At 51.0% G+C, this 24905-nt stretch overlaps 1 protein-coding gene across 6 annotated transcripts; it reads right to left on the bottom strand.

The window, feature by feature from the left end:
• Positions 1–1365: 1365 nt before the first annotated feature.
• On the bottom strand, positions 1366–20515 carry LOC119108708 (troponin I). 6 transcript variants are annotated; one of them, XM_037232334.1, is made up of 10 exons: positions 20444–20515; positions 15528–15574; positions 10225–10246; positions 9101–9139; positions 7464–7592; positions 6950–7073; positions 5708–5808; positions 4183–4226; positions 3699–3840; positions 1366–1842 (listed from the first exon to the last, which is right to left on the bottom strand). In XM_037232334.1, the coding sequence occupies exons 2-10, from the start codon at positions 15545–15547 to the stop codon at positions 1783–1785; spliced, it is 681 nt and encodes a 226-aa protein (XP_037088229.1). In that variant the 5' UTR covers positions 15548–15574; positions 20444–20515; the 3' UTR covers positions 1366–1782. The 6 variants fall into 6 exon arrangements, with proteins under 6 accessions (XP_037088229.1, XP_037088232.1, XP_037088233.1 ...); XM_037232337.1 differs by lacking the exon at positions 5708–5808 and adding an exon at positions 6089–6189 and having other exon boundaries at positions 1371–1842; positions 9122–9139; XM_037232332.1 differs by lacking the exon at positions 5708–5808 and adding an exon at positions 6089–6189 and having other exon boundaries at positions 1375–1842.
• Positions 20516–24905: the final 4390 nt, after the last annotated feature.

The following is a 24905-nucleotide window of genomic DNA, read 5'->3' as shown; positions in this document are numbered from 1 at the left end:
GGCACGGGGGGGGGGGAAGGGGTCGGAGCACACACACACAGATGGGCCGCAGACTCAGCTATGGACAGCACGCCACGGCACGGCGGCGCGCGGCAGGAACGATCCAGCACCGTGCTCCGAGTCGGCACGTTTGAGCTTCTGTGACGTCACTGGACCAGCGGACTGACCTTCGGCCGGCGCGGCGGTCGGCACCCTCCTGCGCCGCCTCCGCTTCATCTCCTGCAGAACACGGCAGCGGCTTACGGGGGGGTGACAGGGCGCAGCTGCTCACTTATTGCCAGTCGCCAAGCCTAACGATCAATCCTCTCGTGACGGCAACGATGTTGAGGAGCTGGTTTGCTATGTGGTATTCGCTCCGTTATTCGGTTACGCTATGATAGTCAACATTCCCGTCCATTCCACCAGTGCGGAGCGGGATTCCCCTCGCTTCTGGCAATGCGCAAGGAGCTCCCGACAGGGCCGAAGCCAGACGCATGTGCGCACGCACGCCAACACGTACGAAATGTTATGTCAACTGGCATGAGACAGGTGGACGTTATCTCTAGTCAGACAGAGCTGCAAATGTACGTTACTAAGACGAGAACGGCTTAGGAAACGACACTGAAAGACTCAGCTCATAAAAGCAACGCATGATTACCACGATTAAGCTGCAAACGTGAACGACAGCAGGGCGTAGATTCGTATAATGCGAAATTCCGTCTTCAACGGTATTTCTCTTCCGTTTTTGTCATAAACTAGCAGAACAACTCAGGCACAACACAAAATATTTGAAGACTGCTTCCCACAGGCATAAATTTCTAAGAAGTCAAAAACAGAAAATTAATACAATTCAAACAAAACGAGTTATCAGCTACGATATGTCCTTTTGCAATGCCGGCCTCCGACATTTACCACCCACGTTTGTGGAATTTTGAGTCACCTTGCGGTAATACGAGATAGCTAAGTATTCCTACAATGACGGTTAGCAAGCGTTGCGATGGCATGCATGCACAGCACCTACATCAGTCTAACTCAGGACAGATATCTAACCGGAGCCGTCAGCCCGGCGGGCTACACACATACATACCTGGAAGTGGTCTACCGTCTACACCTGGCCGCTGTCCGGCTCTCGGGCAGCTTCCGGGTCGCGTCAGTCTCCAGCAGGCACACGCTACACTACAGGCCGCCAGCTCTCCGTGTAATTTCGACCGAATGCAGTGCGTGCGCAGCAGTCGGCGGGCAGCGGCGCGGAGCATGCTCGCCGTCCGGGCGGCGCTCTGGCTGCTCGCACCGTCCGCGGCCGGCTCTCGCTCGGCCGGCGGCGGCTACGCTAGTCACACTCTGCGGCGGCGCGAGCGGCCGCGACGTCGCAGCTGCCGGGGCGGGTCGGCGCCGCACGCCGCCGGGGGCAGGCGGCGCCCGGCCGGCACCAGGACAGCGCCGGCGCGGCCGCGCGCGCGGGCTCGGCCGCCTACAGAGCTACCGCGAATCTAGTGTTCCGTTAGCTGCCGCGGACGCGAGCGCGGCAAGGAGACCAGGTGAAGAACTACGATGGCTGCTAAGACAGGAGCTGACGCGCTAGACGCGCAGGCTACGACAGCTGCAGGCGGCCACACTGGGCCGTGGTCGAGCCGAATCTTGCGAACAAACAATACATGTACGGGACGAGGCCTCGCCTGGCCAAACGTATCTTTAGGAGACGGATTCGGGCTCTGGACCACTAAGAGTCAGAGCGGTTTAGACAAAGGCGGACATTCCGAACGGAGTGGCAATTTTAGCGGAGGTTCCAGGTACACATCTCCACTACGCTGCCGCTACCTTCTTCTCCTCGTCGTGCTTTGGCGCCCACTCGGGTTTGCCGGCCTAGAAACGAAAGCCTTGTGTCAGTGCTCTGGTACTGTAAAAATACTCGCGACACCAAATTATTACAAAAAGTGCAAGCAGTGCCGGGGTACAGGCGCTTTCTTTCTCGTCCAGACATGTAAGCCTCCGCATCTATTTGTTTCGAAAATAAAATAACATGATGCAAAATGCACTGAAAGCTGTGACGAGGACGATAACGAGTTCTACGTTGGTAAGTGAATAATCACAGTAACAAAAAAAGGCATGAAAAATGCGGGCTCATCCCGAATCATATGAGAAGCTGTGCGGAAGGTAACACTGTTGCATGCTCATCCCTAATAAGTTCAACGAAGAACTTTTGAGGAAGCTTTAGCAGAGGGCGTAACTAGCTCCAAACCAGAACAATGCAGAGGGGGCCTTTTTGCCAATCCATTTTTATGTGGTAACATTGACCGGGGGAAAATGAAACACATTTCAAATCATGGCAAAAAAGACATCAGGGCTCCAACTGAGAAAAGATGAAGTGGTCAACGCCGTCCTGCCGTGCACAATGCGAGTTATGCGTCGAACGGTGGAAGTGCGTTCATCAGACATCTCGTTGTAGAAAGCATGCCCGCAGAGTGTTGGAATGTTTGGTAAACGGAAGTTAGTCATAGCAATCTCACCTCATTTGCTGAGTAACCCCTCGCCTGGCTCGAAAGCCACACCTCGTCTAGTTTGGTATAAAGTAGAATGGAGCGACTACTACTACCCGCGATGTTACTTTTGGTTTATTACTGTTTGGTGACATTTCGCTTCCGGGGCAGAAACGTGCCAGAATAGTAACAGTGATATACACGAGCGATGGAGCAAAGCTGACAGGACTGTCCGCTCGCCAGCTCAGTAACGGGATGCACGCCCTGGCCATCCGTCGACCGAGGGTTCGGCGCAGCGGACCGCTGGCCGACCGAGGGTTCGGCGCAGCGGACCGCTGGCCGACCGGGGGTTCGGCACGGCGGACCGCTGGCCGACCGGCGGTCCAACATAGCGACCCCACCGAGCGGCGGGCGGGCACGGTGTGTCGCGGCCGGCCACCTCGGACGCGCCGCCGACCGGTGAGCACCCGGAGTCGCCCCCCAATTTATGATCAGTACCGACAGATCACATGACAGCCCAGAGAAGCACAGGCAGGCGATTGGGACACAGACAGAGGCGGGCACACACACTAGACGGCCTTCTTCTGCTGCCACTCCGCCTTCTCTTTGACCTGTAAGGAGAGGAGCGTCGGGGGTCAGGCGGCGCGCGGCGGCGGGCGGCGGCGGCGGCAGCGCCTCGTGACGCACGCCAGCCGCGGGCCCCGCCAGAGCTATTTGCGGCCCGCCAGCTGTGCGGCGAGTGCCCAAGCAAGCGGCGCGACGGCCAAACACAAACGCCACGTCACGCCCCGGCCCCAGCTGCGGCCTCTCGACGGCACGCCGTCAGCTAGCGAGGCGCCGCCAGAGCGAACTGGGTCGCTCGCGGTCGCTTCGGATACACTGGCATCTAGCTGAGCCGTACTGCTACCGGTCCATGCAACGACTGTGGCAGATGTGCCCGAGTGCAACGTATTTACATGGAAATACCAAGGCTTTCCGAAAGCATGCAGCTCGCTACATCTCTTTTTTGGCAAGACAACTTTCTAAACACGATCTAGACTTATCACGTGTCTCTCCGTCATACGCAAGGCGTGCATTTACCAATCACATCCCGTATCCGGCATCAGCGATTACTTTCACAGAAGCATACACATTTAGCAACCGGGTCAATCCACAAATTGATAGGCAAGTCACTCCAACACCGCAGAGGAGCGAGTCACTCAGAAAGCGAACGGGCTCTGGAAGAGGCCAGCATCGACTCACATCCTTGTCGTCGTCGTCCATCGTGAACTCCTTCTTCTTGACCTGCTTGAGCTGGTTCCTGAAGTTGAACTCTGCCGCCTTCTTTTGAAGCTTGGCAAACTTGTTTTCGTATTTGGAGATCTTCTTCAGGGTAGGCTTGATGCTGTCGGAATGGAGTGGAATAATAGCGGACAGTCTGACCAGAGACACAATCTGAACAGAGGTACGATGACTTCAGATGTGGCTGCACATGTTATCATGCCCATTGTGCACTGATTGACATTACAATCTCTGACTCATGGTCAAAACTGTCGGATCAATAGTGGGTAAAGAATTGAGATTGATCGTTTGGCGACTTTATTCTGAAACAGTTAGGACACCCAAGTGTGTTGAGGGTTCCAATATAATCTTACACATTGCACTGGTTTCAGATGGTATTTTGCAAAGTAAGCATGGATAGAATAATATTTCCATATTCGAATGAGACCACATCGTTGCTACTTACAACTTTCCGCGCAGGTCGTTCACGGAAATGTTGAGCTCGTTGATCTGAAAACATAGTGGCAAGGGTTATGAGACTGATTTTGGAAGCGGTTAGCTTGGTTAAAAGTACGTCGAAAATATGAACCAAAATGCAGAAAGGATGTATGTCATCTCCATGTTTTCTTTTTTAACAGAAATCTGCCTCCAACGGAAAGGTAGCGCACTGTAACAGCAAAACCAGTTGATACTGCTAGAAACATATTCACAGATCAACGAAGACGATTGCATCGGCTCGCACGGCTCAGATGTCCACTCGATTCTGGCTGTCGGTGCTCGGAACTATGACCGACATACGCCGCATGATTCAACTGGATCAACATACACCAATCGCCACAACCCGAAACGCCTATTTGGCATGCACTGCTCTACGGCCTCGATGCAAATACACTTATTCCAGAATGAAGCTTTCAACGCACAGACACGCTCGGTGCAGTCGTGACACATTCAATTAGGTGGGTCGGAGATCACGTTCCAGCGTACGTATATTGTGCATGTCTGCCAACAATTGTTGTATAATGTACGTGTGCATGTTTCCAGGGGACGAAGATGAGGCGCTCGGGGCTGTGCGTGCTGTGACGTTGCCTGGGTCAGCGCATCGTGCAGACAAACGCAAGAAAAGCAAGCGGGCCGGACCGCATCACCCTGGTGGCGACAGAGTGCGCCACAGATCTGCAGACCAGAGCTGGCTGCGCCGCGCGACTTTCTCTTCAACTCTTCGGCTACCAGCGGCAGTGCACATGTTCGGGGGCAAAGGCCGAGCTCAGTAGCCAATCACTTGCTTCCCTGTCGCCCGCGAATGACCAATCAGCATTTGCGACGGACTGCAGGCACAGCGGCGCCTGAGCGCTGGGGGACGCCGAGCTGCGTCTGCCTCTGCCTCTGAGCGACGCGCGAGGCCAGCACCAATCCAAGATGGGAAGGCGATGGGTGTAGTGCCATTAGTGAATGCGCTAAGCCAGCCCGCTCATGTGCGCGACTTCGAAGCGGAGTACCGTACAGACCAGTCGCACTGCGGTGGGCCCAGGTTTGATTGAAAAACAAACTTGACCGCCAGTGACGCCCTGACTGGTGCCGAGTCGCACCACCAGCTTTGCCTGGTGACGAGTGATGCCGAGTGGTGCGGCACGCGGGCCTTGTCTCCTCGCCACGCACCGCCACACAACGCCAGATGTGACCGTTCTGCACTAAACAACGAGTCGTAGCCCGGGATTTCATGCCGTGCTGCATACGCCTAAGCCGCATCGTTCTCTACGAACCGTGCTCTTCTACACACCTACAGCGTACTACAGTTCGCTGAGCGTACTGTAGCGGGAAGCTGCGCTCGCCTTCGCTACGGCGCAGTGATTGGCTGCGCTGCCCGCCTCAGAAATGCGGCCAATCACTAGCTCATTCTAACTAAAAAGCAGAGAACAGCTCTGCTACAGCAGAACACTGTCTACGATGATACGGATGTCTACTCAGCTAAGTGGTTAAGAGTGATTGATTACCTGGTAGTCTTTTATTTTTACACCCAAATCCGCGTCATATTTGTCACTTTCCAGCTGTGCAATGTGTTCATGGTACTCCCTACAAATTGTTTGTAGTTCGGCTATCATGGAAGAAGAAAAACATCGTTAGCGATATGCACAAGACGCGACAATGCACAGGACCAGACAGCATCAGCTGTCTGGGATGTCCGTCCAGGAAGGCATGTAGTCGGCACGGAGGGAGAAGGTCGGTACACGTCTGGCATGGTCAGTGGTCAGCATGACATGCGAAGCACAGAGATCTTGTGACGTCAGTGGGAGAGGACCACGGAGGATGCCGCCGACGTTGGAAATCTGTCCCCGTGCCGGGGCAGGCCTGGTTATGACGCTCTTCCTACACACCTGGGCATCCTTAACCTCAACCTCCTGCTCCAAGTCCCACTTTTGACCCTCGAGCTCTTCGATCCGCTGCTGGTACGACTGGCAAACCTGGGTGGTCTCGGCTAGAAACAGGGACACAGTGCTGCCACCAAACTGAACACAGGTCGTGCTGCAGTCCCACAGGAGGTCCTGGTCAGGTGCAAAAATGTTTACCACGCACATTTCCTAGTCTAGCAGACCCGGTAACAAACCTTGCTGGGATTCATAGCTGTCAACAGCAAACTTTGCTACAACGGATGCTTTTTTTCTAGTTTTCAATGAGGCAGCATTTGGAATGTTCAACGTTTTTACAGCACGGATGTAAGACAGCTGCCATCGCCAGCCAGGTTTGCACTGGCCCATGCTACGAGACAACTAACGACCATTTTCAAAGACACTCGACGTCCCTGCGACAAAAGCCCGCGTCTGATGCACGTGTTAGTATATACGCTCCGTACAAATGGTGTGTACGAATACATGTACGGCGAAGGAACTGCCACGTTACGACGACCAAAGTGAGAAATGTTTGAGGGTTTACCAACCTGCGTGTGGACTACCATCTGCGCATGGAGAGCATCACAGTAGGTCTATTCCCACATATCGACATGAGTTACCAGACATCTCGGGTTGAAGCAATTATCGTTACAAGTGACCGCGGTACACATCCAAATGAAATGCTACATTTATTGTACATAAACACAGACTACTATATGATTCAGTGGCAATCAAGCGCACTTCATCCAACACGACATTGCCTAGTGATTTAAGTGCAGCACTCGCAAAGCAGGTAATAAACATTTCGAAGGGGTGAGGATGGCCGCCGCTGGCTGAGGTAATATCTACCTTCATTGGCGCCTTCTGTGTTCTTCTTCTGGCCGCACCTCTGGGCGATGATTCGCCTCCTCTCCTCGGACTTCCTCTCCTGTTCCTTCTTCAGTTCCTCAGCCGCCTTCTTTCTCAGCAGTAGCTGGAGACGGGAGCAGTTTTAAATACGATGGACGTGATTCAATGGCGGTCGTTTATCTTCCTTTTTAGAGTCGGGAGAACGCTAGCGAGCAGTTGACTTTAGTGTGAAGAATGTCTCCAAGTGAAGGACTGCATGATATTCAGACCAGGTTTGCAGAGCGAAACAAACATCCGATGCTGCACACCAGCACAGAAAACTGTCCGCATCACACCGTCACGACCAATGACCTGCACTGACCCTGAAACACGCTGACCACAAAAAACTGGTGAATTGGACACATTGTGGTAAACAAGGTGCAGGTAAATCTGAACTTTGCAGCCCACATAAGCATCTGGGCGCGAGCAGATGCAAATATTCCTCAGAACGTTCCCCTGGTTAGGCAGTACTCACCCTGAGCTTCTTCTTCCTCTCCGGTGTCATGAAGCCCTTCTTGGCCTTCTTGGCGGCGGAGCTCTCCTCGAGGCGCTTTCGCACCTCGGCCTTCTTCCGGTCCACCTCGGCCCGCTTCTTCTTCTCCTCCTGGAGCCCCACCAGGACGGCGTCAGCACGTGGCGCGCACACAACACGTAACGGCTCAAGTCATTATAGTAAGCTGTAATGTCGCAGTTGGCCGTGTTTCCTCAAACTGCAAAAGAAGCCGCCGCAGAACGTTGCCAAGCTAGTGGACTTTTTGGTAGGACCTCATGTTTACTGCTCTGGTTATCTATGGTGCCACGTGCTTTTGGATAATTCCAAAATTCTTTTGGAGAATTTTGGCACGCTAGCATTACACATCTAAGAAACTATCTGCAGTAGGATATAGCATGGCTTGAGTAGCTATTAACAACGAGGAGGCGTATGTACCATACACTTCTCTATATGTGGCAGCCATGTATTATAACTGCCGTCAGCAACAACAGGCACTAGGCGCCTCGTCTCGCTATAACGATGGAAAGTGCACAACAAACAACCTACACATGGCATGTTAGTGATGTATAAGCCTCTTCTAGCCTACCCAACTAGCCGACATGCTCTACATTGCGGAAAGCATTCGTAGCGAACAGTCCAAACGAGAAAATCCGAAGTCGAGCGCCAGAGACCCAGCCAACAACCACTGCAACAAGAGGGGGTAAGGAGGCTCAACAGGCTACTTTTGAATCGTCCGCGACAGGACGCGGTGTGAGGTGCTGAGCGTCCTTCCCGCCTCTTCTGGCTTGCAGGTGTTTGCCGGCTGGGTCTTACTTTGACGGCCCCTCGCTTCGCAACGCGGGGACAATCCACGCCGGGGAACCATGGACGGACCGGGGCTCACACCATCAGCTACCCTAGGAGCTACACTCTCCTCTATACGCATGACACGGGGGTGGTCTGGTAACAGCAGGTGGAGGGGGCAAATAGCCGTAGGGCAAGGCTGTCCGACCAGCCGGACGAGTGTCCGAACTCGCCGGCGGAAGAAAACCAACAAACAGATCTGGCAGATGGACAACCAAACTACTGCCGTCTACAGCTACACGGGAACAAAAGGCAGGGACACAACACATGTCTACGCCATACCTGAACTGCGATCTTATTGACAGCGAACCATTTACAATATCGATGCTGCAATACACTTCAGAGGCAGGTTAATATTTTAGCTGCTCAGCTCATAGTCGAAAGCCTGCCACAGCCTCCCAATGTCACGAAAATCAAATTGTGAATTTAAGGTAATTTACATATGCTCAAAACAAATGCAATAAGCTCGCGTGAGCGACAAGGTCCTTAAGGTCACCTTCTCCGCTTAAATTTTGCTGCATGAGGAAGATTCCTTCACACCCAAGGAAGTAAGAGTCATTTCATTAGCATGCTATTGAAACGCGCGGAAGAATCTGAATTGCGATACATATTGGAAGCATATAAAATACTTGACCATTCAAACTTCAGTTTCAGTGGAAACCATTAAATGCTCGCATTATTATCATCATTCGTAAGAGAGCAAGCCAATCCGGATCAGATTTTGTGAAATCCCGCGTCGTTCAGGTACCGGTTAGTAAACAGCACACCACACTTACTGCCTGCAAGCGTCTACGTGCCTCGGCAGCCTTCTGGGCCTGAAAACGGCGACAGATGGGTTTTCATCAGCGTCTGCCAACTCTGTCACGGCCAGCACGTCTGGGCACCTAACGCTACCACTCTACACCACGGTGCGTACTGGCGGGCCACGACGGTGTCTAGCGGTTACGTACGAACCTCCGCCGGGCAAGCTTTTCATAGGAGAGCAAAAACACGATCTGCGAGGAGCATATTGGCGCGTTGGGCCTCAGCTTGGTCTACGGTATTACTGTTCATCGTCGTAACACAGCAACCGTCACGGGATCATGCCAAGAATCCACACATCCTGGTCTATCGCACGTCTAAGCATCGTGCTCGCATGCAAAGACATCCGTCAGTGACCATACCCCAGACTCTTCATCATCCGAACTGTAAAGAAAACACATGTGTTAATATTATAAAAACAATAGCATGACGAATGATTACAGATTCGTGCAGAAGAAGTCAACAGAAAAGAAGCATTTTCAAAAAAAAGTTCAAAGAAAAAAAGACGAACCGACGCATTGCCAGGTGCCTTGTGTCATGGTGCAGGTGCCCGGAGCCTGTGCGACATCAAGGGTGCCATTTTCCAAGTCTTTGTGTACGGAAACATGAAAATGATTTTTTTTGTCCCATCTGGCGTCTTCCTCTGCGCATTATGCCAACATTTCGTTGGATACGCAAAGCAGGGAGCGCTCTCGCTTATTGTGTCGCGCCCATCTTGTGAATGGTGCGGGACAATGGTCCCGGAAGGCAGCGTCCTGCCCGATTGCCCAATGACAAGTGGCCTTGGTCAAGTCCAAGTCACGGTTAAACATTGCCGAGCAGCGGGTTACGTCGCTGACGTCGCGGCGGCGTCTAACGCTGGTGTTTCTGTGCTGCGGCACAGCATCCCCGTAGTGCGGCACAGTATCCTCTTCAGGGGGCAGCGTCAGGGTAACGCAAGACAACATCGTCAGAGGTAGTTAGACAAGAAGCCACGGTCAAGACTTTGCAGAGGAGGACGGATGAAGCGGCGGGGAACAAAAAAATCCAGCGAAGCACCCTGCACAAATCTGAAGCACGTTGTCAGCATGCGGACCAGCGAGCTCATTCGCTTGCCTACCTCGTCCATCTCCTCCTCCGAACTGTGAGAAGGAAATATTCGTCAATGAAAGTACTGATTGGGAAGCGCGTACAGTCAAAAGGAGCCTGAGGCATAAAAGTCCAAAGGGAAGCTCGATCATGCCTCTGCAGTGGTGCATTACCCTAATGTGTTTGGTCGTTCAAGTTTCCAATGCGCATGCTACAACTGAAATTAAAAACACGCTTTTGGATTCGTTAACAGCTATCCCCCAATCTCTCCTCTCAAATGATTGTCGCATCCACTGAGCCTGTCGGGCGTGCTTCCTCTTCCTCAATATCAGTGAGACGCCTCACTCCGCGCTGAGCGAGGTAGTAACAGGCGGAACTGACATCGTCATGCCTATCGCATGTGAATCAGTCGCTCACTTTGGCCCACGCATGCGAATAGGCTCTTTCAATGCATTTGAACATCATCCTTCCATAGGTTTGGCAGGCAGGGGCGCGCTGACCTTTGCTGTTCGCTGACCCCTTTACCTATGACATCATCGCAGCACGGATCCGTTTTGGGCCTGGCAGGGTCTGGGAAGCTTAATCGGCAAGAGCGATGGGTGCAATTGAATGTTTTGGTTCCAGTGACGGGGGCATGGAGAAAACAACAATATTTTGGGTTAATTTGGGGCCGCAACAAACCGGCCGCGCGCCAATATCGTTTTCCTGGCCGAGTTTCTCTTGGTTCGGGCCACAGCTTGGTGCTTTTAACAAAAACAGTGATTGAGGCTTTAAATCTCAACGATTGCCACGACTGTTTTGAGACGGGATGTCTTTACTAGGCACCATGTGGTAAGCGGTAGTGGTGTGGCAGGGACTCGAACCCAGGACCGATATGCCCGGAGCCAAGCGCGCTAAACTACACATAAAGAACATACATATATGTCACTACCGACCAGCTTCTTGCTTTTGAGGCCCATGTTGGAAAGATGGCATCGGTCTCTTTCCGGTCTCCCATTTCCACTTATTCCCACTCATTGGTTGGATAACTTTTGGTTACTTACACTTACACGCTTAAGTCTGTCAATGTTGTGATCCCTTGATGATTTCCACACAGCGCCTTCGTTCGCATCATACCACTTGCTTAACGTGCCCGCCTGCTCTAGTTAACTGATAACACGACCAAATTTAATAGAATAAATCATGAACATGCTTGCGTAGATATCCCCACCGACCAAAAGCTCGATGCGAAAAAGCCAGTCTTGTAAAGGTTTAAATTCGCAAAATCGTAGTTTATAGCTTCGTCAGATGTCGCCGGTTTGCTTTAGCGCTGACTTGATTGTATCCGTATGTATGGTGGAATAGTTCAAAAACTACAGCCCCATTCGCATTAGCTCTATGAGTTCAAAGTTATTATGTCGAGTTAACGATGTAAGATACACCAGGGGGCATTAATGAAATGACATTGCAGTGCTGAATCACGACGGTATTGACAGCGCTCAAAACAATCGAGATTTAGCACTATAACGCCATTTAACCATTACCTCCCGGCATATTGTAGGTCATATTGTAGGTCATTGACTTAAAAGGCCGCGGTCGATAATCTCGACCATAATCCCAGTCGAACAAAGTCCCCCCCCCCCCCCCCAGTGGTAGGGCACTGTTACTTCCCGGGTTGCCTTCACACACTAAATTAGCACCCCGGTATTAACGGCCACGTTGTTTTTGGCTCAAGGTACACCGGTATGACCCACTTGCTTGAGCTCCTACCTTCTTATTGACGATCCCTGTAACGGCTTCAGCTGCTTCACATTTTTGCTTACGTTGGTCGGTGGTTTCCAAATGTAACATAAGCGTGGGAATACAGACAGCGTGCACAATGTAGAGATCTTTCTATGGCATCCTTTGATTTGAAGTTTTATTTGCGTCGTGTGTAACGTTTTAGACTAAATGCACGGTGTAAAGGCGCACTGGGACGGTGATTCTGTCTGCGACGCTCTGAATGTCAGACCAGCCACTGGGACGGTGATTCTGTCTACGACGCTCTGAATGTCAGACCAGCCAAACTCATCCGCTTCTAAATCGGTCCATGTGGGCGTGTCTCTGCAAACAATTACGCATCGCTTCGTATATGCTTCAGCGGTACCAGAGTTAAACACGAAGCGCAGAAGCATCTAAACAGCGGCGTCCCTCGCCGGCGACGCGATGTTGAAGGCCGCGGGCCTGCGCCGGCCGACGCTCGCGGCCGCGGCCCCCGGGCTGTCGTGTGGCGGGGGTGCCAGTGCGTGCCCACTGACCGCGTCAGCAGCCGGCCCCGCCTCGCCACGGCCTGGGGGTGGGTTGGCCACCCGTGCGCCGGCGGCCCCCCGCCGCCAGGCGCCGCCGGCCGTCTATTTCGGTCGGTATCCGCTCGGATTTCTGCCCGGCTGCGGAGCATTCCGGGCCGGCGCCGCCGCCAGCCCGGCCCGGCCGGGGCCAATGCGGACCGGCGCCGCGCCGCGCCGCGCCGCACCGCTCCTCGCCGCGCCCAATAGCCCAAGGTCAGCGGACAACTGCACGAAAATACGCAGTCGTTCAGGCATTTGTCGACATGGCGTGAGGCGCACGGTATTTGTAGGCGAGGAACGGAACTCCGGGTGCACAAAAATTTGGCTTAAATTTTTACCGTTGCTTCATTTTGGGGACCCGACACGTGCGGATCTTTCTCCGATGTCCTGTTTCACTTGGCGCAGAGCGATCAAAAATGATGAACATAAAATGTTACCACTCTGATCTCCAAGTTTTACCGGAATGTCGCCGTACGTCGAAAATTATGTCTAACAACCCTCAAACCAAAGTCTTGCCTAGGCCTCTGCTATAAATTACAGAGTTCGTCAGCGACGCTGACATGTCTGGATACCATGCAGGGAAGACCAACTATGACGGACAGAGTTCATGTCCGCTATGCCCTAGACGTAAAGCCTTACGGTTTTACCACTAAAGGTTTCACCAGCATGACTACATGCAAATTTTGACATGTTTTCGCAAGGCCTGATCTGGTTATCTCTTGAAACGGTGGGAGGCTTTATCCTTCGAAAATACTTTTACGCATTTTTCAGCAGCGTCCACGATCACAAACAGTTCAGATATGCAACAGAGCATTCTCTACTTGCAGACAGCGTTAAGTCTGTCATGTAGCTTCATGACATTTATTTGAAAAAAAAACCAGAAGAAATGCTGTTCTTTGAAAACAAATAGCTTTCTGGTGTCCCGCTGCGTTTTTTGTCTGTATCTTGTACGTGTCTCTAGGAGGTCCAAGCCCAGATTATGAGGCAGATGTACAGACGGGAAAACTACTGGTCTAAGCATGTCATTTATGTTAAACGAATAGACATAGTTTGCTTGATCGCGCAAGTTTAAATTTTGTAATATGTTTGTGAGATAGTGTTTGATAAAACTTTGTAAACTAGCCGACTGCAACTGAACGATGTTGATGATCTCTTTCCATCTCTGTAAGGTACGTCATGAGATCACACCACTTTTGCATACGTTTCGAACATTTTGAAACAGACGAAACACCTTACATCGAATATTCCTAAAAACAGTCATAAGTACGTTCTTAATGTTCTTTCTCTAAATAATATCATTGCATAGGACATGTTCTCATCAGTCCAATTAGTGGTAATGTTAGAACTTGCATTTTTTTCTCCACGAACTTTTTATTGTCAGTCCAGCCGTTGTACCGACTTGCCAACACAACGCAGTCCTGAAGCTCCAAGTAGCTAGTACTCTACCTGGCACGCCAATGCTCTAAGCAGCTAGTACTCTAGCTGGCTCGTCGATGCTCCAAGCAGCCAGCACTCGACCTGGCAGGCCAATCCGGTGCATCCATCTCTACCGGACTGGAATTGCTACAAGGCGGCAACTCAGGCTCGATGCCCGAGTGGACCTGGGGCTTCTTCACACCATTAGCGCAGGAGAGCGCTGCACCAATGACTCATGCCCAGACTGCTGCGTCTGCTTTTTTCCGGAGTAAGAATGCATCTAATGCACGCAGAAGAGCACAGGAACATGTGACCTGGAGTTTAGTTAGCCGCCACGCTCCGGAAGTACGGTGACGTGATCTTTAGGGGACGCCAAGGGTATTTAAGTTCCACCTGGCTCCACGCCCGAGGCAACATTGTTCGACATTAGGGATGCCTTGGCGTGAGCACGGAACCTGTCCAGAGTTGGTCAGCCTCAATGGTGTTCGTGGTTTGTCCCTTTTGATGGGACGCATCACAGGTTTCATGCCAGAGATCACCATTTTCAAGTGGAGGACTGACATGAACGCTTACACCATCAAACAAGAAGAATTTATCTTCCACTTAACGAAAAGGGGAGGATAGCTAACAAGTGCGTCATCAACGGCATGGCTTTACGAGCCGGTGGAAGGGGAGGGGCAGTCTGGACGCATTCCAATACTCCGCTGGACGCCCACCAAGTCCACCTGTGCCAGTTTTAGCTCCTGCGCTCTTTGCGCCAGGACGGTAGCTCTGTCGTTAGAACATCTACTGTGCAAGCTGGGCCTCACGTATACGTGTATCTACATGTAAGAAAATACGTAAAAGCAATCTGTGCATTCATTCGAACGGATTTCGGTACCTCCCTCACTCACTCACACACACACACACAGCCCACTAAGCATCCGTAACGTCTCCCCCGTTCCGTCTTGTCCATCCGCCGAAAGCGAACAGGTGGCATTCCAGTGGTGGGTAACTTCTGGGTCTTGGGTTGAAGTCAAATACCAGGTCAACGGCGAGTAAAGTGCATAGCACATTACGTCGATTGATCCCATGGTTTGTGTCGGACACACCTTGCCTGGAAACTACGCTCAGATGGCCCTTGGAGAGCACAAGACCAGCCGGCAGGAAGTGTGCAGACGTGGCTTTCGCTCGACACTACAAACCTTCCCTCCTTTATGCACGCAGCCATCGCTCACCACTAAAACGTCTCTTGGTTATGCGATTAAACGGGCTCATTTTAGGGGGGGGGGGGGGGACAGAACGGGAACAGCGATTGTTATCGCTATGGCTATTGCTGACCGCTGTCGCTGCTGGGTGCATTTACGTCCTTGTTAAGGCTTTACGTGAGGTGTACCTTGAGTCTGAGTTTTCCATCAACTGTTGAGACGAGAGAGCTGACCACTGTACCACAGCAACAGCGTGATAATCTCATGCAAATGCACGTTTTTGTACCGACAGTCAAGCGGAGACGGGGTAGTACACCTCAGCATGGCTCTAGGATACGATACATAGGTGCAACAAGCCGATGCGGCAAACGTCATCGTCACGTGACTGGTGGGTTCGCGTCGCGTGCGCCGCATGGCGGACGTACCTGTACTCCTCGTCGGACATTGTGGAAATGTGGTGGCCGAGTGAGACCTGGAACAGAAGTCGGACAGCATCAGCTACCGCAGGACGACGTGCCAGGGGACATCGGCCTGCTGAACACGCGCACCGCGCGCGCGCCCGGGCGCAGTCAAGGAGCGACGGAGAAAAGGAGCGACGGGGAGGGACGTGAGGATGAAGGTGGGCAGTTGGACACTGCTACGTATTTTCCATTCCATGAAACGCCAAAGGAAACGAGCGCGGACGTAGGTATGCAAAAATTGTTGGATGTTCAGTTTGATTAACTATTTGACATATCTACTCCTTAACACATCATCGGCTGATTAGGTGATGAATCGTTTTCATGACGTGAGAGCCGTTACCAGACTGGCCGTGGGAGAACTGCCACTGCAGTGGAAGGCGCGACTCACTAGTGGTACTTTTCAGTCACAAGATGGCGTTGGCCGCGAGATCACAAGATACGTGCGATCACGAGATACGTATATACACAAGATACGTACACCTAAGATATAGGCGATGACAATATACGTTATATTACGAGCTTCATGTAAGTGCGATTTGATCTCTTCTAGTGGTGTTCTGGTACATTTCTCCGTGGCAACATGCTATTTTGATTGTATTTGCGCTCGCGATTACGGTGGTTTTCTTATTTATTTCATCTACAGCCTCATATCCGTCATAACTAGTCGTTGGCCAAATGTCCGTGTTAATTATCACAAAACGCGGTCGGTAATGGAGACATGCAACCGGTTGCTCAACATGGTTGTGAGCTGATTGTCTTACTTCAATGGACATATCCGGCGTGAAAAAAAGCACAATGCAGGCAATGAGGTGGGGTATTTGCGTGAGGTATCTGCGACGGAATATATGCCGGAGTGATTTTGAAATAGGCGGTCAAAATAGGCTGAATAAGTTTGCGTGCGTCAAGCTTAGAAACAAGGGAATTTAAATTCTTAAAAATGGCAGGTTATGAACTGCAGGTAATGCAAAACCGCATACAAATGCGGAACAGTCCCTTTAAACATTTTGACACATAAATACACTCAAAATTTAGCAAAGGCGCATGATTGTTATCCACTCATTTATGATAAAAGGAAGCACCGTACCTGGCTGCTTTCTGGACCATTACCCCATTTATAATGAGCTCTAGATGCCTATGATCTCCTTGATGTAGACATGTGGAGGGAGACCCGATACATTGCCACATCACGAGCAGCTGAGCCTAAGCTTTGGCGCTCCACACATCTTTCATGAGTTCATGGATGGTTTTGATTTCATTTTGGCATAAGAACCCCACTTAAGGCAAACTTTAGAACCACCAGTAAGCTTCATTAGATCTGCGAATGAAATGAGGGTTGTACACCTCCCTACCCCAGCCGACACAGCGCGAGCATTCGAGACTGGAGTCACTCCAATCAGATTACTGCAGTCTATGTGGCCCGACAAATGCATCGAGCGATATTCTGCTCGTGCCTCAAAGCTTGAGGTTTATGGTTTCAGCCATGTGCGCAATCTATTTTTGCACACAACACGCCAGGTCTGGGATGCCTGCTGGCAACTAAGGTGACCCACTGCAGCTTACGATCGCGAATGCGTTGAGAAAATCATCGCGTGTGATTTTTTTCGCCACTGACATGGAGCTACCGCGAGGGTTATATGACGCTGCCTAGCATAATTTCACGACAAAATGTTGCGCAATATGCTTTCAATGTCAACTTTTTGACCCTTGACGTTACCCCTGAAGCGTTTACTAAACGAGGGTATGTATATATTGCTGCACCAGCGTTTGAATTCCAGTGACTTCACCGCAAGTTCGAGTTTGGGGACATTGAATTTTTGAAACGATTCTTAACAAGCAAGACTCATGGGCAAACTTGTGCTCAACTCAATTGCATTCGATCGAATCGATTCTGACTCAAAATATTGCTTGCCGAATCAGTATTCGAATCAGACTGATTTGTCAAATAGTGATATGAATGTTATTGGTTCAAAGATATTGACATGACTGATTTGACTCTGATTTTGCATTAGTTACCATAGGTTCTGAATTATGATTGGAGCCAAGGTGATTCAAATCCAACTGAATATTTCATGTGCGAGAACATGAGACGACGCCATCAGTATTTGAGATGCTGATAATGTTCAGTGGCTGAGCCGTTGCAAGTTGTAATGCATCTACGCACTTTCTGCAACAGAATGCATTAAGGATGTAGTTACATACTCTGAGACACCAGACGTTCGTCCATGACTTGCCAAGTTGTGTCGAAACGAAAAAAGTTTCATTTCACAAAAGTAAAGTTTCATCAAGTTAGAAAAAAAAAATGTTTGTGAAGGTTTTGGCTACCACTCTTCCTCAAATACATTCCACACAATACATAGCTTGGTGAACCTCTGCGTACACGCGTTAGCTTTCACGGCGTGTTGACAGATCCAGGTAGGTCTCCACTTATTGCAAGAAACATGGTCATTAACGCTGTGACACATTTTCACCAGGCCTCAAAACTATCGTTCTTTTAACCCTTGCACGCACTTATGACATGTTGCTGATTCTAATGAATCATGTTGACACAGCTGATTCAAGCCATAGGGACGGAGTTAAATCAATTTCGTAGTCCAGGGACTCCAAACCAGTTTCATTTCTGGTAAATGTGGGTGATTCTAAGTTCAATACTGAACCTGATTCCAATGAAGAACGAGCCTGCGGCCTGCTTAAGCCTGAAGCCTGTTGAAGTTGAACAAGCCGAAAAATGAAAACAAGTAAAGCCTACTGAAAGTCCGATAAAGTCTGCTGAAGTCCGGAAATGTTTACGGGAAAGGTTAGGAAGCGGGCAATAGCCTTGTCCCGCCAACCCCCTTATCCCCATCTCATGCCCGTGCTGTAAAGGAGCCTATGCTGGTGTCTCATAAAACTGTCTTTCTCAGACCGGAAAGCAGCTTTAAAAGAGCGCTTTTAGCATTGCATTAATTTGAGCACAAAGTGGATATTTGTAAAATGCGTAGAAGTCATGCAGCTTTGCACCCTTAAGGCAGCGGAAAACATCACGCCCCTTTTTTACGTCATCAGACGGACCGACCGTATCCGAGCCAATAATAGTCCGGGGCTTCCTGGCCTGGGAGTGGCTGTGCTGAGCCAGGAGCCTACCAAGGAGTCCCGGTGAGTCCAATGCCCGCACACGCCTGCCGCAGTTTTAGCGCGATGTAATTGGCGTGCAGCGCTTCTGCCCAGGGGAAGCGGTCCGGCCCAGCCCGTCAGCCGGCGCCCCAGGCGCCGTGGTAACATTAGAAGCTGGGGGCGCGCCATATTTGGCCGCATGGCGCGCGGCGCTGGCCGCCGGCCAATGGCAGAGCGGCAGCGCGCGCCCGCGCCGGGCCGGCCTGTCCCCGCGGCTACGGAGGCCACCCCTTTGAAGAGGATGTTCACAGCTGCTGGCAGGCCATGCCGTTCGGTGAGGATGAGGCTCATGTGCACCGACATGGACCAGCCCAGCAGCGGCATCGGGAGCTAGCGCATCGATAATCGACGAGGATTTTTGTGGCCCATCTAGAGCACAATGCACACAGATTCGAGCACCGATCGTCTTCGTCCAGCGTCGCTGGCCTACGGACGGCAGAGGTGTGGTTCTCTACAAAATACCCGGCAGAATCTGTGAGGTAATGAAAACGGAAATGTAATGAGATGTTACAAATGATGGCAACAGCACAGACGATGAGATCACCAAAATTCGTGACGGAGTTTCGTAACGGAGTTTTATGTCGTTTTCTTAACTCAGAAATTTATGGAAAAGTGGGGAGGTAACAAACTCTAAAGCGCAGCGCTCTGGTCGGTGATTTCTTGTTAAGGTTGAGAGGAAGGGCATCAACTGGATATGAGTCGACACGCCATATTTGGCTGCATTAAGGGCCTACGTTTTGACCCCCAACATTACGATAAATGGGAATGCACTATACTGATGAATACAAATAGTAAAAAGTAAAATACTGGAAAAGGTGTCATGCATAGTACTATTCGCTCGTTCCATTTGGGGTTACACTTCAAGCGGGTGCTGGGGCCGATCCACCAAGCGAGTAATTATTCGCCCGAATGAGACGAAGAAGTGAGCAATCACCTCGAAGTTCGTCTCGATGGGCTCACGCACAATATTTACGTTGCCAATGCCACACAATCCACCTTAAGCACAGAATAAGAACAAAACAGTTGTCCAGTATATCAAAGTTGGCATAAATTACTGAGGAAGATTTACTTTGGGTCTGGATCTATCTAGATGAAACTCTGAAGAAACAGTGTTGTAGCTAAGGAGGACTTTGGGGCCATGCTGCCCCCTCCCCCTTCCTGAGGATGATAGCTCCATGGTATGAAAGCTCAAGCATTTTAGCAGTTTCAGGCGTCAGTAGTGCTTTCCTAACATTAAAAAGCGACCCCGGGGCATCACAGGATCCGAAAAACACAAAGCCCCGAATGTACAACATGGTACCAATATATCGACGAAGCGGGGCCGCTTGGCTCAGAGCGACCCCTATGACCCGATTGCACCCCCTCTTGGTCGAAATCCTGGCTACGGCACTGAAAGAAGACACGCCAATTTTGGTACACGTCACGCTAGGGAAGGCTGTGTCCGCGCCGCCTCAAACTAGGCAAAACTGCATCCGTTGACAATTTCCCAAGCTACTGAAGGTGCAAGCCGATTATTCTGCAATTCCCTCTTTCGCAGACTGCTTCGCACACGCGACATCCCCGCGCAATCAGCAGTTCACGCGGGGCCGCACGGATTGCCAGCCCCGCGCGGGCGGCAGAGCGGCGGTCGCTGACCACTGCGACCGCGCTTTCAGGGCGTCACTGACCTCCCCAGACAGGCTTCCGAGAACAGCTGAGAGGGAGAGGGAGGTCGGACAGCCTCAACGTACCTTCAGGAGAGATAGGTGGAGCGGAGCGGCACGGGAGCAGTCGAGCCACTGAAGGCGCCGCCGGTGGCTGCTCCCGGCCGCGCCGTAACAGATGGCCCGCCGCCAGGTCACGTGACCGGCGCCCGCGGGCACGCGCCAACCGCGCCCGGCCGGCCGGCCCCTTCGCCATTTGGCTCCAGGAAATGTGATAGCGCCGTGCGGCGTCAAAGGCCGTAGAATGCCGGTCGCCTGGACATAACCGGGCCGACGGCTGGCAAACGCAGCATTGGCCTCGTCCAGCCAGCTAAGCAGCTTTTTAAATTTGGACGGTACGGCTACGGGTGCTGCATTAATTCGGTGGCTTAGTGATATGGCCCGCCTGCTGGTCCAGGACAAGGTAGCAGCATTTTCAAAATCTCGCTTGTTTAGCATTTTCAAGGATCGGTCCTCAAAAGCATATCTCATAAATGCATCTAGCTGACCCAGTTGCATTTGTTTCTTGAGCGGCAGCGCACACTCGCCCACTGCAGGTACGGTTTTACTGTAGGCCAGTTCCTTGCTGCACCGGGGCATGACCCTTCTAGCGCCGCTGTGGGCGCTGGGGCTCGGCCAGTCGGGCTCCAGCCAAGCCCCATTCGGGTACTAAATTGAGCCACATTGAGGAGGGCAATACAAAGTAATATAGAATGATAACATAATAATAAGAATGGCAATACCACAATTGCAAAAACAAAATGATACCAATTATGTTTCGAAATGACGTTGAACCTTGACGCAGGCAAATTCATGCGCGTAGCAGGCGGTGACAGATGCAAAGCTCTAGCGTTCGGAAACACGAGGACTATTTTTTAGCAGCCGCCTAGCATTACAACTATTTCGGGTGCAACGTGACCCGACCTCCACTGCCCATTGCATTCTTTCAAGCCGATGCCGGCAGGTTTTGAAACAGACTGACTTATACACAGCTGTCTGTCTTTTTAAAACCCCTTTCGAGGTCATAAAAATTAACAAACTGTTGCGGTTGGCCTCAGCGCCGCCGACACTGAAGAGCCCAGGCGTAGTACCGGAGTCACCCAATGCCCTGCTGTCTCTGGCCATGTCACATTCTGTATGACAGGCGCTGACTGACGCCCGCATGACGTCACACAGGCGCTGACTGACGCCCGCAAGGCGTCATACAGGCGTCTGTCAGCGGGCAGAGGGAGCGGTCCTGCGGCCAAGATAGTACGGGCGACGAGCCGAGGTAGTCCCCAGCCCCAGGCCTGCCATGAGGTGTGATCACTGAGGTGGTCAATATACTGCACATGTTTGAATCAGAGCCTGCGAGAGCTACCTAGTCTCCGGCCCCGCGCGCCAACAGCACCACACGGGAACTTTGGACATCATATTGCATTGCATGATATCTTACACACCAGTGCAGGATACCCATACAAGTGGGTGGTTGTTAAAGCCAAACGTTCTCGAAATATAAACAAGATAGGTCGAACTGGTGCAGGGGAATGTGCTCATGGTACATGACTCATGTGCGCTCATGGCACATGACCGCACCCTTACCTAATATGTGCCACATAACAATGTGCACCTGACTCAATGACAGCGAAAAATGTCAGGTACAAATGAATGAGATCGACAACACGCGATGTTACTTAAAACACGCATGAAGTTAGGTGCAACTGCGGCGCGCTAAACTCGGTTTTTAGCGAACAGTTCTGAGCGGTTCATTGCAAAATCCTGCGAACGCTTCTGAAAGGACGCGTACGATCCTATCGGCACACAGCGCGTGATATATACAGACATTGTATCTGTGATGTCCTTTAGTGTTCCGTAAGCGTGAGCTCCCGCGGGCCCGCCACGTGATGCGAAGCTCCGCTGAAGTCAGTGCAATGACTGGGCGCTATCAGGTGGTGCCGCCCGCGCGTGGTTCCCGACCTGCGCCGTGCCCGCGCCGCCGGTCCGCGGCGAACACGGCGCGGAGCTCTGCCGCCGCCCCGGCCGGCGGACAACATGGCTGGTGACGGTGCGTGTTCGGAACCGATCCAACTGCCACCCCTGCAAAGCGCTCCGGGTATGCGCGCGAACGTGCTCCGTCTGCGCTCCCCTCGCCTCCCGCTCGGGTGCCCTGAACACCGCCGAGCGCAACCGCCGCCTCCCGCTGCTTACCGCTGCCTTCGCACCTTGGAACCTTCGCACCTCACTTGTAAGATCACGAAAACAGTCTAAAGGGTGAAAACAAACCTGGGGCTGTCCATGTGTGACGTCACGCGTGGAGAGGTGAGGGGATGGAGCGTGACCACAGGGTAACAAGAGTAAGGGTCTGGACAGCGTGACGTTACGCATGAATAGGAAGGATGGGTTTTGATGGCGTGCATTCGCAACGTCATTAGTGAATGTGGCCAGCGCAGCATAGCGATCAGGTATGGTGGCATGTGATGCTAAGTCTTAGTTAAATGTTCTAAAACCTTTAAGCCAAATGCCACTGTCAGGACGAAGAACAAACCCGCCTTTGCTTCGCACCTCTAGCTCAATGTGACGCTAAACAGACGCGGTCGGAACGCTGTCCGTGACACAGCGTAATTACGTAACCAAGGGAAAGGATGGTCTGTCCAGCGTAACGGGTGCATAGCTAGGGTTTGGGTATTAAAGTGGTCCCGCAAATGTTTCAAGTAATTACAGGCGGACCCTTGCCGTCATGTAAATGACATCAAAGCGTGAGTGAATTGAACCATACACCCATCGAACCGCAAGGTTGCTTAGTGCGGTGCGGGACGGGGAGGGGGGCACCACAGAGGTGGGAGGCTTCATTTGTTATCACGTAGATGGCCCTTAAAGTTAGGCCAGAAGGGTCAGACATCTTCGCAATCCATACCATTCAAATTTAGCAATGTTTTGGGAAAGCTCACTATTCATGAGAGCAACCAAGAAGAAGTTTATTTTTTATCCCGTGCTGGACAACATACAACAAGCAAAGAAACAAAACAAACAACACACTCAGACGGTCCGAAGTTATCTTCAGGCACTAAAACATTCCAAATGGCTATCTGGCATCCTCATCCGCCGTTGGGAGTAAGCAGCGGAGCGAGTCGGTTGACCAATGGCTAGGTTGTTCACAGCCTTTGTTCACCATGTATTACTGAAGAAGCTGCAAGCGATGGGTCTTAACTCTTCTTGCGGCTCCATTTCTATAGAATTAAGGACGAGATGTTCCATGTAGCTTCCATTAACTTCGCCACCGCCGATGTTACTAGAAAGATACAATTGGCTGATTAAAAGGTATGTAGAACGAGACAAACAGGAAACGTCCACTGAACAGTCTCATAACGACAGTAACTACTTACTTCGGGCTAGCCGAAGTGATTTCGACGTAACTCATCACTTCTTACGCCGGCTTCATAAACCTGACACCACGTCTCTCAAAGAAATCGTAATGGGCGCTGCATGACCTTCAGCAGTCGATGAGCCCTAAAACCCCCAATCATCATCATCATCATCAAAGGAATCGTAAAACGCCGAGGCTGAAGCAATTTCAATAACGATACAAGCGGTCGTTCGCAAGGATGTTGTTACTTAGGACCCGAAAGGTTAAAATGACTACAATAAATTCAGAAATATTGCTAAGGTAACCAAAAAGTGTGGTCATTTTTGGGTTAACTCAGTAATTACTTGTGATTTGTGTTACAATCAATATATAGACTAAATGCGATTTTTTAAAATTCGCTGAAGTGCAGACATCTTATAATACTCGGCATTGTTCCGCTACTCGCATAAATAAGCAAAGCTGTTTGGTTCAAGTATTCATACTCAGAGCTTCTCTGTGCTACGTATGAAGGCAATATGCACCTTAGCGACAACAGTTTCCTGAAATAGCTGAGTTTATCCTTACTCTAGATTTTGTGTTTTGTGAACTTATCTCATATTATTCCGTGTCATAGCTGGAAAGAAAAACACGATCTCGTGAAATCTGTGGCATGTGGGAAGAGATTGGTTTTCATAAGGGCCTGCTAGCTTTGTCCACCACTGTTCTTGGTATATGTTCGTGATGCATACAAAGTTACTATACGAACTGCAGCTGTGTTAATTTTCTCACACATGCGTACTCGTGCGCCCTTGATAATGTTGACATTGTTTTATAGTTCAACATAACAATTTCTCGCTACGGGCTGATTTTCGGTTTAAAGGGCCCGTTCCTTCTACTCATGCATAGCCATGCGCCAGTTTAGCTGTGATCACCCCTGCTCACTTTACGGTTGGCCAGAGCATCTCCTTATTTTACTTCAGTTTCGGAGTAAATCCTACTCCATAGCCAAACCAGACGTGTTTATGAAACCCGATGGATGCCTGGTGAAGCAAGGAGTAATTTCTTGCTTCAGATGTTCCTGCAAATAGCCGAGTTTAACGGACGTGGGAATACTTAGTTACCCCTTACTTTACAACCGGATTTGAAGCAAAGTTTGGGAAGTTACTCCTAGGCCACAAATGAACTTCT

The sequence above is a fragment of the Pollicipes pollicipes genome, unplaced genomic scaffold (assembly GCF_011947565.3).
Source record: "Pollicipes pollicipes isolate AB1234 unplaced genomic scaffold, Ppol_2.1 Scaffold_6686;HRSCAF=7923_pilon_pilon_pilon, whole genome shotgun sequence".
Taxonomy (NCBI): domain Eukaryota; kingdom Metazoa; phylum Arthropoda; class Thecostraca; order Pollicipedomorpha; family Pollicipedidae; genus Pollicipes; species Pollicipes pollicipes.
The sequence above is the reverse complement of the archived record's forward strand: the minus strand, read 5'-3'. Positions and strand labels throughout refer to the sequence as shown.